The sequence below is a fragment of the Ammospiza caudacuta genome, chromosome 8 (genome assembly GCF_027887145.1).
Source record: "Ammospiza caudacuta isolate bAmmCau1 chromosome 8, bAmmCau1.pri, whole genome shotgun sequence".
Classification (NCBI taxonomy): domain Eukaryota; kingdom Metazoa; phylum Chordata; class Aves; order Passeriformes; family Passerellidae; genus Ammospiza; species Ammospiza caudacuta.
Window position 1 is genome coordinate 42,715,950 of NC_080600.1, and position 17,261 is coordinate 42,733,210.

The 17,261-nt window shown below is 39.2% G+C and overlaps 1 protein-coding gene across 1 annotated transcript in view; it reads left to right on the forward strand.

Annotated features, from left to right (window-relative positions):
• Positions 1–568: 568 nt before the first annotated feature.
• Positions 569–17,261, forward strand: part of RIF1 (replication timing regulatory factor 1) — a 36,253-nt gene continuing 19,560 nt past the window's right edge. Inside the window, exons 1-13 of the mRNA XM_058809743.1 lie at positions 569–741; positions 1,889–1,967; positions 2,718–2,814; positions 4,911–5,041; positions 5,475–5,569; positions 8,023–8,212; positions 9,204–9,296; positions 9,380–9,518; positions 10,439–10,590; positions 11,729–11,847; positions 13,808–13,977; positions 15,494–15,604; positions 15,840–15,902. Coding sequence (XP_058665726.1) covers positions 569–741; positions 1,889–1,967; positions 2,718–2,814; positions 4,911–5,041; positions 5,475–5,569; positions 8,023–8,212; positions 9,204–9,296; positions 9,380–9,518; positions 10,439–10,590; positions 11,729–11,847; positions 13,808–13,977; positions 15,494–15,604; positions 15,840–15,902 — 1,612 coding nt within the window. The remainder of the gene's footprint in view (positions 742–1,888; positions 1,968–2,717; positions 2,815–4,910; positions 5,042–5,474; positions 5,570–8,022; positions 8,213–9,203; positions 9,297–9,379; positions 9,519–10,438; positions 10,591–11,728; positions 11,848–13,807; positions 13,978–15,493; positions 15,605–15,839; positions 15,903–17,261) is intronic.

A 17,261-nucleotide genomic window follows, 5' to 3' on the forward strand; every position in this document is an offset into this window, starting at 1 on the left:
CATTTGCAGTCATTAATTAGGGATTTGACCTCACGTGCTTCATCCCGCGGGTCACCTCCGGCCTCGTGACCGGGGACGGGAGCCCGGGAACGGCCGGGGCGTGTTGTTTAGGTGGGAAATTAGGGAAAGGCTCTCCCAGCACAGCGTGGGCTGGCCCTGACCGGGCTCTCCGCGGAACGCTCACGGCCCCGAGGCCGCCAGAGCTCCGGGAGCGTTTGGACAGCGCTCTCAGGGTGGATTATCGGGCAGGGCCGGGAGGCGGCCATGGATGATCGCCCTTTTCCGCCGCTATTCCCGGATCCCGGCACCCGCGGGCCGCGCCGCCCGCTCCGCCCTCAGCGCCGGGCCGGGCCCGCCCCCCGCGCGGCCTCGCCCTTCCCGCCGCGCCTCCTCCAATCAGCGACGAGGGGCGGGGCTGCCGCTGGGCGCGGGAACCTCCGGGCCGCGCTCCCATTGGCCGCAGCCCGCGCGCCGCCGGGCCCGCGCGCGCCGCCATCTTAGCGCGGGAGGCGCGCGGCGCTGAGGGGCGGCCGCGCCGGGGGGAGGCGGCGGTGGTGGCGGTGTCGCCATGAGCGCTCCCGGCCCCCATCCCGAGCCCGCCGCGCCCGGCCCCGAGCCCGAACCCGAACCCGCCGCTCCCCAGCCCGCCGCCAGCTCCAGCCTCGGCCCGCTGCTCCGCACGCTGGAGGACCCCGGCGCGCCGCCGGGAGAGCTGACGGACGCGCACCTCACCATCGTCAGGTGGGCGCGGGGGACGCGCACGCTGCCCGAGGGGAGCGGGCGGCCCTGAGGGATCGGGGCGGGCGTGCGGAGCGGGAGAGCCGGGAGCGCCATCGGAGCGGGACCTGCCGGCGTGGCTGGGGCAGCGTGGCCGAGGGGAGACATGCGGGGCTGGGGGGAGGGAAAGGAGGAGCAGGAGGGAAGGGAGAGAGGGAGGAGTGAGGGGAGGAAGAGGAGGAGGAAGGAGCGCATCTCAGCAGGATCTGCGCATTCCAGAGCCTCCCTGCCCCTTGGATTCCTGGGGGATCGTCAGAGGCGCATTAGGAAATAAAAACTTTATTGTAGCGATAAAGCTTTGCCGCTTTACGACTGTAAGGGTGAAGTTTTTAGTTGGCAGTTGCCGTGTTTTCATTGCATTTCTTTCTGGAAGTTGCATCTTGCCATGTGTTTGTGCCTTTACCCGCATGTGGCCGCTTCTACCATGTGCAAAGGCACGATCCCTTTCTCTCAGCGTTTCCCTTCGGTCCTGCGGTGAATTTAAAACTGTAGCTACTCACATAGCAGATTTGCAGGTTTCTAGAAATAACTGACAGCAAAAAACCCCTCCTAATGTAAATATTAAACATCAACAGGTTTCTCAGGCTGTCCCTGCATGACTGAACTCAGCACTGTTTGGGTTTTGCAGTGAGAAGCTGATGATTAACGTTGTATGGGATAATTGCAGCTTTTCTGCAAGAATGTTCCTCACATATGAGCAAAGTCATCCTTGCTGCTGGTCAGACCAGGATTTTCCTGCATTCTGGGACTGCTCGTGAGGAAGGTGCTTTTTCAGCTCCTGTATTTCTGGTTTTTCTAATGTGCAGCAAGTAATTTAAAGTTTGCGTGCTGACTTTTAATGTTTTTATAGGAGCTGACCAAAAAATGAAAGCCCTTAATGTTTTTATGAGTGTTTTTTAGGCAGAAAAGGAAGCATTACTCACTTTGTGCTATAACACAGAATTTTGCTGCTCGATCAGACCTTGTGCTGGCATTTCTGCTCTTTAGGGTCCTTCAGTGTTCTGTTGATTCCCTTCAAGAAAATGTGCTGCTGTGTGTCAGAAGATAAAGGTTGAGTCAGTTACAAAGTATTTAACCTGGAAATATTGTTTGTTTTCCCTCCTCCTTGCAGTCGCTTGAGTGGTGAAGGAGGCAAAGCATTCACTGCAGACTTCAGGAAACACTTCCCTCAACTCTGCAAGGTGTTCAAGGTATGGTTTTTTTACACTCAGTTCTCTTCCACTTCAGTGAACAAAGATTTATTTTGGTGAGCAAGGTCAGTGGGCATTGAAAGACTCAAATGTCAGTTCATTTATAGAGTCACAATCATTAAGGTTGGCAAAAACCTCTGAGTCATGGAGTCCAACCTTTAATAGGAATGCAGAGCAGGAAAGGGTTTTTTTTTTTTTGCAAAATAGATCATTCTTGTGATGAGGAATTACTGCATTAAAAACCAAAATGCTGGGTCTTGGATGTGGTCAGGCAGCATCCCACAGTCAAATCTAATCTTCCAGCCAGGAGAGACAGTGTGTCCTGAGTGCCTTAGAAACATTTCAGAGTTCGGAATATGCAGAAAATGTCAGGGTTTTTAAGCAGTAATGTAAAGGTTGTTCTTAGCCATTTTCACCTTCTGTTTCAGAAGCCTAAAACCAGTTGGAGAGTCAGGTGAGAGAGCATAACATACACAGCCAAAGTGAAAAACTTGGGATGTTTGGGATTTATTTCATTAAAGGTGTTTTTATTACAGAAAGCAAAAATGCCTTCAGCACCTCAAGTTGCTTTACTGATTTGGTGTGTCCAGAATTCAGGAGGGTTTCCTGCCTGGGTGGGTTTTTCACCAAGTGTTTGCTTTTCCCAGCTTCCCAGCAGTGTTGGTATTCAGACAATAAACTCAGTATTTCTCAGTTACTTTTCTGACCTGACATTCTGTGGATTTGGGTTTTTTTATTGTTTTTTTCCAGGCACACATTTCCAGTCCAAACTTGGAGCTCAGTAATGCAGCATTGCAGGCCTTGGGCTTCTGCACTTTTAATTCAAACAACACAGCTGAATTATCTGGTGAGCAAACGAACTGTGACTATAAATATATCAGAGCTCTTTCTTTATGTTTTTCTTTGCATTTGTTTTCGTTTTGACCAGGATTTGTCTGCAATGTGAGCAGTGTGATCAGTTCATTAATTACATCTTGTACACAAGCGTGGTGATGATTTTTCATGCTGTTACACCAATTCTGTTTTACAAACTTCTAGTTTCATTAAATGCTTTGGTAGCAATTAGTACAGTAATTAGTTGTGTGGAATTAGTGATCAAAAAAAGATATTCTTGTGGGAAAAGAGTGAAGAAGCTGTTTGTAGGATCTGGGAGTGCACAGTAGAGCTTTTCCAGCTTTTTTCTTGGAGGTTTCTTTGTTCCATCAAATCATGGAGTGGTTTGGGTTGGAAGAGACCCTTAAAGGTCATCTAGTCCAGCCCCAGCTATTTCAAATTAATCCAAAATCTTAGGATCTGCATTCCTAGAAAGTGCTAAATCCCTTCCACAAAAGGTTTTGCTTTTGAGAACTTGAGGTTTTGCCTCAAGGTAAAACCACAGGTTTTTGGTACCAGGGGAGAGGGCATTTCTCCTGTTTGAAATTGGGTTTTTTGGTTCTTCTCCATTTTTTTGCAGTGCCTTCTGCTTTCCTATTGTGCAGAATTCCCCCTGATTTCCTGTGAGAACAAGGCATTTCTGATAATGTCTGTGTGGTATCTTTCTTTGCTCTCATTTTTCTAGCCAGCTGATAAATAACAATTTTATTACAGAATGTCAGGCTCCAGAAGTCACAAAGCCCTGGAAACAATGGGGAGTTGGGAAGGGAGGGAGGACAAGCAGCTCCTGTACCTCTGAGTGTACTTTTGATCGGGGAGAGGAGTGAAAGTGTCCTTCCATTCCTCTCACTCTGGGGTCAGCCACCACAAAGTGCACATTTGCCAAAAATCTCACTTTTTACCCCTGAATTTTAAAGGAACACATTTCTCCATCTGTGTTCTTAGTTGGGTCTAAGTCCTGTATTAACTTAATTAATTTTTATGTAATGGGCTACAATTTACCACCTTCAGTAACAAAAAGCTCTTGTAGGCTCTAAAAACAATTTATGCCAAGTTATGACCAAAGTGCTGCTAAATTCACTTAAAATCCAAGAAGTTTTGAATAATTAAATATTCATCTTTAGCTCAGGTGTATTTAACTAAAACTAGCTTCTAATTCTATGGATTCTTATAACGGTAATACAGATACGCTGCATTATTAAATTTATTATTATTTTGTTTTTTCTATTTTTATATTATTTATATGAAATACTTTTATATATCTACGTGTACATTTTTAATATATTTTAATATATTTTTATATCTATATTTTATTATATTCTATATAGCTATATTGTATCAATGTAGATGTTATATATATGAATATACATTTAATATATTCTATGATATTCTATGATATTCTATGATATTCTATGATATTCTATGATATTCTATGATATTCTATGATATTCTATGATATTCTATGATATTCTATGATATTCTATGATATTCTATGATAGTATATTATAGTATATTATAGTATATTATAGGTATATTATAGTATATTATAGGTATATTATAGTATATTATAGGTATATTATAGGTATATTATATATGTATATAATATACAATATATTTATATAATGTATATTATATATAATATATACTATTATATTATATATCACATATAATATGATATAATGCTTATATAATATTATGTTATATATAAAATATATATTATACATACACATATATTATACATATTATATAAAATATAATATATTGTTAATAAAATATAATAATTTAATTATAATTAATACTATGATAGAATATTATTATAATGTTTATATATCAGTATTGTAATAATATTTTAATATTAATAAACGATAGTTGTATATTGCTTTTTATATTATTAATGTTAATAACATTTCCAGCTTTCTGGCTGCTTTGGTGGGAGGGGAGCTGCTCCAAGGTGATGTTTAGGCAGTAAATCACTGGGGCTTGCAGCTGGATGGGTGCTGGGCACGTTGCAGTGAGCAGAGTGACCCGAACGCCTGGCACGGGCTGTGGGTTGTGTGTGCTCTGTCTCAGGCACGGACGTGCAGGGGCTGCTGGCAGCAGTGAACAGCGTGGCTCTGAAATGCTCCGACAAGAACACTCGCACTCGGGCACTTTGGGTCATCTCCAAGCAGGCGTTTCCTCCTGAAATTGTTAGGAAGGAGGTGAGTTTCACACTGTTCTTCTGGTGGCCTCGCTTCTCACAGAGAGGAGCCTTCAGAAATTGTTGAAAACATAAGTTTCTTCATTCCTCATTTTCTGTCCTTTCCCGGGGAGAGGAGGCAAATTATTTGTCACTCTCCGCTCAGTTGCTTTTGAATCCAAAGGTTATTTCCCATCAAATCTGACACCCGAGTATCAATTCTTGGAAAACCTGAGCCACAAATGACTGCTCTCCTTGAGGGGAAAGCTGCAATGTGAGCAGTACTATCAGAAAGCAATGAACTATCACAGGGCAGAAAATTATGAATATTCCAGTTTAAAATGACACCTGGCATAATCCAAACACAATCCTGGAAAATGAAATGTCCCAATTCCAGCTCCTCCTGGAATGATTTGTGTCCAGGTGCTCACTGTGCTGTTCTCTTGTTTCCTCAGGTGTCCAGTATTCTCTCTACTCTGGAAACAATCCTGACTAAAGGAGAAGTTCAGTCTGTTGTGGTTGAGTATGAAGCACTTAATGTCATTATCCGGTGAGTGCTCTGCAATATTCCACTGTCAGCGTGCATTTTAGGGGGGAAGCTTTTTATACAAAACCCAGGTGGCACTAAATGTTCTAAAGGAAAAACTCCAAAGCTGCTTGAGTTGTTTATTGTGTTTAGGATTGTTTGTCTCCAGGGATGCCTGGTTTTCACTGGGCTGGAGGTGGTTGCTGGGTGCTGTGGGTGGCTTTGGGATGGGAATGGTGCTGATAACAGCAGGGCTGTTGGAGTTAGTGCTGAGCAGAGTTTGCTCTGAGTCAAGGACAAGGGGACACAGCTGATCCCAGGGGATATTCCATGCAATTGTGCCCAGGGTGAACTGGGGAGCTGCTGGGCTGTGCACCACTTGTTTTGTGTATTATAATAATTAAAATATTGCCTTAATAATAACATCATCGTGCTGAGGCAGAAATTGGACAATATTGCTTTCATTTTTAGTGGCTCTTTAGGAATTACTTCCCACCTCTCACCAGTGCTTCCCAAGTCATGTTCTTACTTTTTGTTTGCCTGCTTGAGAAATACAAATTCTCTGCCATTATTTGGGGGTTTATTTAAAAATATCTTATTTAGAAATATCCCCTTGGCAACGCATTTTAGTGCAATGTTTCCCATCACACTGTTGAAATTCCTGTCTAATTCCAAAAGTGACTTTTTAGGACCATCACTGTGAGCACGTCGTTCTGGTCAGCAGGACTGAAATATTAAAAGTTGACCTTTATTTAGTGCTCATTTAATTTCTGTATTAGTAAATACATAGAGCTTCTATATTTACTCCTTTTTAAGTTTTCTCTTTAACTTTTGGCATCTGGTTTGAGCTGCAAATCCATTTTAAATAGTTCTTTTAAACAGTTCTTGTCCTCTGTCTTTAATAAAATGACTTGAAAGGCAGAACTTTTCTTTAGTGCAGCAAGTTCTCCTTAAACTGTAGAGATGGGGATTTGACTTTCCTGGGGAAAAGGGGACTTAAAAAAATCCTAGAATTTCTAGATTCAGGCTAACTTGAATATATTCCAGATATTCCCATTTTTGCACATTTTTTGGTGTGAGTGGGCTGGTGGAAATGTGGGAATCTGAGGATAAAATCGGAGCTCTGAGCAGCCAGTGTTGATGGAGTGTGTCCAGACCTGGTTTGGATTTGCCCAGAGTCTGCTGGAGTTGTTCCCAGCTGTGTGGGAGCTCTGGGGACCCCAGGGATGCTTCATGGCCACACCTGCCCTGGCCAGTGTGCATTCCTTCAGGGTAAAATGGACAGCACAGCTCTCAGTCAGGCTGCTGTGCTTCTGGAGAGGTTTGTCTGAAATTACACCTGAACTTTGCACTTTTACTGCAATCTCAAAATACAACTGGTTAAAAACGTTTGGGATGGTTTCCTAAAATCCTGGATTGAATTACGGTATTTATTGATTATTATCTTTGTATCAAAGATTGATACAAAGATAACTTGAGTGCCTGAGCTGCTGTTGGAGATCTGTAATCTCTAACTTTTTTTTGGGATTAAAAATTGATTTAAAATTTTTGGGATGGTTTCTTATAAATCCTGGATTGAATTAGAACATTTATTGATGATACACAGATAACTTGAGTGCCTGCTGTTGGAGATCTGTAATCTCTATTTTTTGGGATTAAAAATTGATTTAAGAAATTTGGGATGGTTTCTTAAAAAACCTGGATTGAATTAGAGCATTTGTTGATGATACACAGATAACTTGAGTGCCTGCTGTTGGAGATCTGTAATCTCTAACTTTTTTTTGGGATTAAAAATTGATTTAAAATTTTTGGGATGGTTTCTTATAAATCCTGGATTGAATTAGAACATTTATTGATGATACACAGATAACTTGAGTGCCTGCTGTTGGAGATCTGTAATCTCTATTTTTTGGGATTAAAAATTGATTTAAGAAATTTGGGATGGTTTCCTATAAATCCTGGACTGAATTAGAGCATTTATTGATGATACACAGATAACTTGAGTGCCTGAACTGCTGTTGGAGATCTGTAATCTCTAATTTTTTTGGGGATTAAAAATTGATTTAAAATTTTTGGGATGGTTTCCTATAAATCCTGGATTGAATTAGAGCATTTATTGATGATACAAAGATAACTTGAGTGCCTGCTGTTGGAGATCTGTAATCTCTATTTTTTGGGATTAAAAATTGATTTAAGAAATTTGGGATGGTTTCTTAAAAAACCTGGATTGAATTAGAGCATTTGTTGATGATACACAGGTAACTTGAGTGCCTGAGCTGCTGTTGGAGATCTGTAATCCGTATTTTTTTCATCCCTATTTTTTTGGGATTAAAAATTGATTTAAGAAATTAGGGATGGTTTCCTATAAATCCTGGACTGAATTAGAGCGTTTCCTGATGATACACAGATAACCTGAGTTCCTGAGCTGCCGTTGGAGATCTGTAATCCCTATTTCTTTGGGGTTTTTTTTGATCCAGCTTAATGGAGCAAGCTCCAGCGCAGATGGGAGAAGAGGCTGTGAGGTGGGCCAAGCTGATCATCCCCCTGGTGGTGCACTCGTCTCACAAAGTGCAGCTCAGAGGTGCCACTGCCCTGGAGATGGGAATGCCCCTGCTCCTGCAGAGGCAGCAGGAGGTGGCAGCTGTCACCGAGCACCTGATGACCACGGTGAGTGACACTGCTTGGGGAGCATTAATTCCATTTTCTGTGCATTGACAGCAACTTCTTGATGCCAGTGGTTTTAATGGAAAAAATAGCAATGTAAATATTCACTGCCAAAAAGTGCCCAGCATCAAAGGGGATGGGAGGCAGAATTTGGAGAGGGAGGCAGGAAAGCAGAGCCTGCTCAGCATTTTCCATGTCCTTTGAGTCCCATCCTGTGCAGCAGCAGCAGCCCCTGCGTGTCCTTGATGGAGCTTTTCATGTTCCCCTTCACTTCCAGGACTGGCCTCACTTGGCTCATTTGTTTTGCTTTATTTTCTGCTGAAAAACCCAAAACCCAACCAAACAAGGGGGTGTTTGGTGTGAGGGCGTGTTTTGACTTCAGAGTTGGAGGAAACGCAAATATTTGAAGACATGAATTTTGCTTTGTTTGAATGAATTTGCCATTGTCAATAAGAGCCATGAATTTCAACTAAAAAGAGAATCAGGTGGTAGCAGATGCTGTGTGGTACAGAATGAAATCCTGATGTGGAAATATCAGAAATGCTGCTCCACTTCCTCTTGGCACCAAAAGCTGTGGATTGTGCTGAGCAAAACAAACTTGTGCTTAGTTTAGGTATATAAGTTATATATATATTTCATTGTAAAAAATGCATATTATAGATATAATTATATATAATTATATATTGTAATATATAATGATATATATAATATAAATAATATATATTATGATATAAGAGATATATTACATAATATATACAATATATATTATATATATTATATATAATATATAACATATTAGATTGTATATTATATATTACAATATAATATTTATATATAATATATATATAATGTATTAATATATATAATATATATATATTTGCATAATCTCAAATCTTGTCTGTTGGTTGTGTCCCCAGACATTGGCATGAGTGTGTAGTTTTTAGAACATTTAAAATCCGTTTATTGTAGAAATTCTGTTTCTTTCTGCCTGCAGAAATTAATTTCCGAACTTCAGAAATTGTTTTCTTCCAAAAACGAGACCTTCGTGTTAAAGCTGTGGCCCCTGTTTGTCAGATTGCTTGGAAAGGTGAGCAGAAAAGCAAGAAATCTTTAGGAGAGGAGTTTTGAGGAGCAGAAATCTCTTTTAACTGTGAATTTCCTCCTGCTCAGACCCTGCACCGCAGTGGCAGCTTCATCAACTCCCTGCTGCAGCTGGAGGAGCTGGGCTTCCGCAGCAGCTCCCCTGTGGTGAAGAAAATTGCCTTCATTGCATGGAAGAGCCTCATTGATAACTTTGCTCTAAATCCAGGTGGGTCGAAACAAAATATTTAGCCTGATTTGTTTTCATACAGGTCATACCTAGCTGGAAAAATCTGCATAACTTTAATGCATAACTGGAAGAAAATACGGCTGTTAGTGGTCAATGCATTATTTGTATATCACTGGATAGCCACGTAATCTTGCAGAAAAATTCATTGTGCAGAGCTAAAATTCAAGCTTTTGTTGGTTTTTCCCTTGTTCTCTTTTCTTTTTGAGGCAGGGTGATAGTTTGATCATTTGTTCTATCCTAGTTTTTGTGCTGGGAATGCTAGAAATAGAATAAAATTAGTAAATTGTGTTTTGTAGTGCTATAAATGATCCAAAGAGCAGGGAAATAGAGTTTAAAACATTCTGTGTATTCTATTTTGAATGGTGTGGTATAACTGGAGAAAGGCAACACTTCAGGATTCCAGAAAAAAATTTTAAAAAGTTTAAAAAAAGTTGTTCTAAAGGTGTAACCTGAATCTGGGCAAGTTTTTATTCTACCTTCTGTTAAAATACAATATTTTTACCTTGATTGTGCTTCTCTGTGTTCTGAAGAAAAACTGTGTTTGATTTTGCTGTCCCTGGAGCAGATGGAACCTAACAGAGCAGGCAAGAGGGAGTTTCTTCTGTTTATCCCAGAATCCCAACGTGGATGGTTGGGTCCAACCTCCCTTCTCAAGTGGGGCAGGTTGGAATGCAGAAAATTTAATTTCAGTCTTTGTATTGAAAAGAAATTCTTGATTTTTGCGGAGTTGTTTTAAGCAATAATTAGAGCAGTAAGAGAATTTGGAAGGTTGGTGTGATTGAGTTTTGCAGGTAACTGTTAATTGAATTTGAAACTATAAGATATTGGGAAAAAACCAATGGTTTAATCAGATTTTGCTGAGCTGTGCTTGTTTAAAATGCACCTTTTGGATCCCCCAGACATCCTGTGCAGTGCCAAGAGGCTGAAGCTGCTGATGCAGCCCCTGAGCTCCATCCATGTGAGGACAGAGGCTCTGGCCCTGACCAAGCTGGAGGTCTGGTGGTATTTGCTGATGAGGCTGGGCCCTCACCTGCCCTCCAACTTTGAGCAGGTAACTCAGGGGACAGGAATCCCTGTGCAGCAGAGTGTAAAATATTCCTGTTCCATCCCTGTCTGCTGTGCTACTGAAATCAAATCCCTCAGGGAACCGATTTGTGCTTGTGTGTGGTTACAGATTGTGTAAAAGGGATATTTGGGACTCACAGCCCCAGAATATTGGAGAGTCAGTGGGAATGCCCTGTGAGCATCTCTGAAAACTGCCCTGAGTGCAGCCATGGATTATAGATGTGTTAAATAAAGGCTCTCTGCTCCTTTCACCAAGGAAGTGTGGGCTTGGAAAAGGCTGCCACAGGAAAACTGGTGAAAGACCATAAATATTTGGGAAGATAAAAAGAAAAGTGATGGAGGTGTTGCATTTCTAGTCACACTCTGGAATGGACCTGTTTCTGTTCAACACCTGGATTCCATTAAATTAATCCTAATAAATTAGGCTTGTTAAAATATACTGCATCCACCAGGAATTTTTGTTTGATTAGACACTCTAATTCATTCTGAATACCCAGAAACTTTGATTTGGGAGCAGCAGCCCAGTCTGTGCAGCAGAATGTAAAATATTCCTGCTTCATCCCTTTCTGCTGTGCTACTGAAATCAAACTCCCTCAAGGAACCAATTTGTGCTTGTGTGTGGTTACAGATTGTGTAAAAGGGATATTTGGGACTCACAGCCCCAGAATATTGGAGAGTCAGTGGGAATGCCCTGTGAGCATCTTCGAAACTGCCCTGAGTACAGCCATGGATTATAGATGTGTTAAATAAAGGCTCTCTGCTCCTTTCACCAAGGAAGTGTGGGCTTGGAAAAGGCTGCCACAGGAAAACTGGTGAAAGACCATAAATATTTGGGAAGATAGAACTAATGCAGGTGTTGCATTTCTAGTCACACTGTAAGTGGAATGGACCTGTTTCTGTTCAACACCTGGATTCCATTAAATTCATCTTCAAGATTAAGGGAGGGAAGAGTATTTTCTTAGCATTATTAAAACACACTGCATCCACCAGGAATTTTTGTATGATTGGACACTCTAATTCATTCTGAATCCCCAGATTTGTGAGCAGCAGCCCAGTCTGTGCTGACTGAAATGAGTTTTTTGTGGCTTGCATGTGTTGTAGCTGTTGCTGGGGTCCCTTTGCAGGTTTGTGTCCCTCTAATCCAAAGCACCCTGAGTGTGGATCCTGCTGCTGCCTTCCCAGGGACGCCCTCACGGCCCAACAACCCCAGCCTGGGCTCAGCAACCCCTGGGCAGAAACCAGGTACTGAAACATCAACCTGTGGCAATTTCCAGCTCTATTTCATGTGCAGAGAATCATCTCTTCTGTTTGTCATTTTCTGCTGTTCCATTTGTAATTCTCCAGAAGTTTCCTGCATGGTCACTGCATGGTTTATTTGGGCAAAGTGAGGTTGTTGCTGTCATTATTTAAAGTTTCAAAAGTTGTGCCCATCACAGTTGAGGGCTCGGCAACTCCTGGGCAGAAACCAGGTACTGAAACATCAACCTGTGAAAACTTCCAGCTCCATTTCACATGCAGAGAATCATCTCTTCTCTTTGTCATGTTCTACTTTTCCATTTCTAATTCTTTTTCTTCACCACATTTGAGTTTTCTGCATGGCCACTGCATGATTTATATGGGGAAAGTGAGGTTGTTGCAGTCACTATTCAAAGTTTTAAAAGTTGTGCCCATCACAGTTTGAGGACCAATGCCTGAATTTAATGCTTGAATTGTTTTCTCTCTTGCAAGGGAGCTCTGCTTTGAAATCTTATTTTTCATCTATATGTGCTATTTATATGTGCCCTTTTATTTCTGTAGCATTTTTAGTTTCTGCCTGAGTAGTAAAGAACCTTGGAATGGTTTGGGTTGGAAAGGACCTTAAAGCTCATCCAGGGACACCTCCCCCTATCCCAGGCCCTGGCCAGCCTGGCCTTGGGCACTCCAGGGATGGAGATCCCACCCTGCCAGCCAGGAATTCCCTCCCAAATCCCAAAATCCCACCAAACCCTGCCCAGGGATGATGATCCAGCAGGAATTTTAATGCTTTAACCACATGTAAAACCACCTCTAGTTTGCATTATTAAGTATATTCTGGACTTTCCTTGGATAAAGGACATTATCCTAGAAAAGTCTAGAATATACTTAATAATACAAACTTTTTTATTGAAAATCAAAATACCACCTCTAAATATCGAGTGAGGAACTCCTGGTTTTCCTTCCCTTTCTGGAAGCCTGGCACCCATGGCTTGTGCCATTGTGTTCTGCTGTAATCAGGAGCCTCAGAGATCCTGCATTTGGGGAGTTTCCTGTTTTCCCCTTCTTAAAAAAGTTCATCTTAGTCCTGGGAGATCACAGCTGAGTTGGTCAAAGTATTCTGCCAAAACCTCTTAAATTTGTGTTCCAGGTGACAGAGTTGGCCAAAATATTTTGCCAAAACCTCTTGAATTTGCGTTCCAGGTGACAATTTCCAAAGGAAACTTTTTTTGAAGCAGCAGATTTATACAGGTGTTCAGTGGCTGTGCAGGCACAGCTTCCATGGAGATTTGTGTGGCCAAAATAAAATTTGGTGTCCTAGAACTGACAATTTTGGGGCATGTTGAAGTGAGGGGGAGAACGACCATCCTATAATGCATCGAACTCCGAATTTATTGATCGATCAGTCACTTTAAATAACAGTGTTAATTAACTTCATGCATATTCCAAAATCCAGGTTTACGATAGGCTAACAGAGAAAACTCTAACCACTCCTTTTGTTTTACAATACCGTTGATTGTTTAAAATAAAACCAGTGTTCCCACTGTGATATGAACAGTTCCCAAAACTTCCACATCTGTTCCCAGGGTGCCATCTTTTCCCAGAGAGGGTGTTTCACTTGTTATGGGAAGACTGCCTGAGAACCTTGTTGTTTATACAATGATGCCTGAGAGAGACTAATTGTTTATAGAAGTCAGGCTGGGAACTGCTTTGAAACTGCTTCACAGCTACCTGTTACTTTTCTCTCAGCTGCATGGCTTCGTGGCCTTTTTCTTTAAGCCATGCTTGAACTAAACTCCCGACATGGGCAGATATTTAAAATCCTGGGGAAAATTCAGCTGTGATAGCAAACCCTGCTCGCCTGAGAAGGCTGGCCGTCAGAGGTGCCCTTCAGCCGGCAGCACTCCGTGATTTGCCCTTTCCCCGGGATTTCTGTGGTGTTCCCGTCCGTGTGCCCTCGCTCAGGTCCTTCCTTCGGTGTTTGTGATCCCAGGTACCCCCAGGACAGCCCTGGGCAGCCCAGCGGGGGCGCAGCTCTTCCCCTCCATCCAGCTCCTGGCCGTGGAGATGCTGCTCCACTTCCTCATGGGCCCGCGCGTGCTCGAGTTCGCCAAGCGCAACAAGCTCGGCCTCAGTTTAGGTAGGAGTTTTAGAGTTCTGTTTTATATATAGTATAAAATTTTATATACAATATAATATTTCAATATCAGAATATTTCAATAATTATAATAATATTGAATTACTTTAATTGTTAAATAATTCTAGTATTATTAAATGACTATATATTAATTAATTGATAAATATTATAATATTCTAATAATTTTAATAATATCATATAATGTAATATGATTATATATGATATGATATAATATATAATGTAGTATGATATAATATAATATAATATTCTATAATATAATATATAAATTTTATATCATATAATATATTTTATATATCTTGTATAATATATATCATATATCTTATATATCATATATCATATAATTTTTAATATAATTTTATATATAACATAATGTAATGTATTATAATGTAATGTATTATAATGTAATGTATTATAATGTAATGTATTGTATTATAATGTAGTGTATTATAATGTAATATGATATATGATATTATATAATATTATATAAATTTTATATAATATCACATAGCTTTATCACATAGCTTTATCACATAGCTTTATCACATAGCTTTATCACATAGCTTTATCACATAGCTTTATCACATAGCTTTATCACATAGCTTTATCACATAGCTTTATCACATAGCTTTATCACATAGCTTTATCACATAGCTTTATCACATAGCTTTATCACATAGCTTTATCACATAGCTTTATCACATAGCTTTATCACATATCTAATATATCATATCATATATAATACCATATATCATATCATATATATCATATCATATATATCATATATATCATCATATCATCATATCATATATATCATATATCATATCATCATATCATCATATCATATATCTTATCATATATCTTATCATATATCTTATCATATATCTTATCATATATCTTATCATATATCTTATCATATATCTTATCATATATCTTATCATATATCTTATCATATATCTTATCATATATCTTATCATATATCTTATCATATATCTTATCATATATCTTATCATATATCTTATATATCTTATCATATATTGTATCATTATAATATAATTTTATATATAATATATAATTTTATATATTATTTAATATAATACATAATTTTATATAATAATATATAATTTTATATATAATATGATGTTTATATATATAATATGATGTTTTTATATTTTTACGTATGATTTATAATTATATATATTTTTATATAGTTTAATAATTCTACATTTATAAATATATACCTTATTTTTATATATTTATATTTCTACTTATACAGTTTATATTTTTATATATATATTTTTAACTGTAAAAATATATTCGTGTCATCTCAAATCTTGTCTGTTAGACTGAAATGATTTAAACTCGTAACTGTTGTCAGTTTTAAGATATCCTTGTGTTGAAAATGCTGTAAATACACAAAGACTTGGTTATTTTTAAGGTTTCTTTTCCCAGCCAACTACGGAGTAAGAGGTTTATGGAATGTGTTTTTTTGTTCTTGTAGAGCCTCTGCAGTACCCACTGATCAGTAGCCCTTCTTTTTTTTGCAAGCATGCCAGCACTCTGATAAATGCTGTTCAGGATGGCTTTGTGGCAATTGGCAAAGAAGTTCCTGGTGAGAATTCAGTGGGGAAATTTCAATATTTTCTGGGAAATCAAGTGGGCGAGGGGAACATGAGAAATCAACACTTTGTGTGATGTCCTGATGTTGTGAAAAGTAGAACTGCTCTGATTGCTTCGAAATTTGGGTTCTGTTCAACCCAAGCCTGTCCTTTAGCACCATTTGTGCTTCAGCTGGGCTTTGTGCAATGTTTTATTGCAAACTGAAGGAAGGCACTGTTCCCTTGCAGACTGCGTGCTGAACGTTATCTGGAAGGACATCAATGGATACGTGAGAGCGGCGATTGAAGCAGGTAAAAACGGTCCTGGGCTTCAGTTTGCATTGCTGCCACTCACAGCTGGTTTATTTTAAACCAGAAATTGCTCATTGTTCATTGCTCAGGTTCAGTCTGAATCAGTAATTCTGTTCTAGTTTAAAGCACTTTCAAAAGAAAAACAACTTCCCCTCAAGTCTTCAGTATTGAGGAATGGAGACAGAAATTGAAGTGTTTGACTCTTTTCTTCATTGAAATTCTGTTCCACAGTAGAGTTTACAGATGTATAAAAGTTGTTTCTCATTTTAAAAATAGGAAAAAGTTTGTATTATTAAGTATATTCTGGACTTTCCTTGGATAAAGAACATCATCCAAGAAATAAACATACTTAATAATGCAAACTTTTAATTGAAAATCAATCAGAACACGACGAATTCATCCATTCTTTGCATGAATACAAAATTCCACAACTTAAATGTACCAAAAATCAAATCCTTAATGAAACAGAGATTTCCTAATTACACTTGAAGGTTTTTATTTAAAATTTGGAGTTTCATTTCTGTTATGAGCAGAACATACCTGAATCTCTGAAGGATTTGGTGAATTTTTACAAATTTACACAGAATTTTTTTGTTCTTCCACTGGAAGTTTGCTTGGTGCTGAGAGTGATCATTCTGTTCTGACTGGAAATGTTTTTTATTTCAGGAAATAAATGTTTTTTATTTCAGGAAATTGTTCATTGCTTGGGTCCAGTCTGAATCAGTAATTCTGTTCTAGTTTAAAGCAGTTTCAAAAGAAAAACAACTTCCCCTCAAGTCTTCAGTATTGAGGAATGGAGACAAAAATTGAAGTGTTTGACTCTTTTTTCTTCATTGAAATTCTGTTCCACAGTAAACTGTAGAGTTTACAGATGTGTAAAAGTTGATTCCTGTTTTAAAAATAGGAAAAAGTTTGTATTATTAAGTATATTCTGGATTTTCCTTGGATAAAGAACATCATCCAAGAAATAAACATACTTAATAATGCAAACTTTTAATTGAAAATCAATCAGAACACGACGAATTCATCCATTCTTTGCATGAATACAAAATTCCACAACTTAAATGTACCAAAAATCAAATCCTTAATGAAACAGAGATTTCCTAATTACACTTGAAGGTTTTTATTTAAAATTTGGAGTTTCATTTCTGTTATGAGCAGAACATACCTGAATCTCTGAAGGATTTGGTGAATTTTTACAGATTTACACAGAATTTTTTTGTTTTTCCGCGGGAAGTTTGGTTGATGCTGAGAGTGATCATTCTGTTCTGATGGAAATGTTTTTTATTTCAGGAAATAAGAAATGTTTTTTCTTTCAGGAAATTGTTCATTGTTCATTGCTCAGGTTCAGTCTGAATC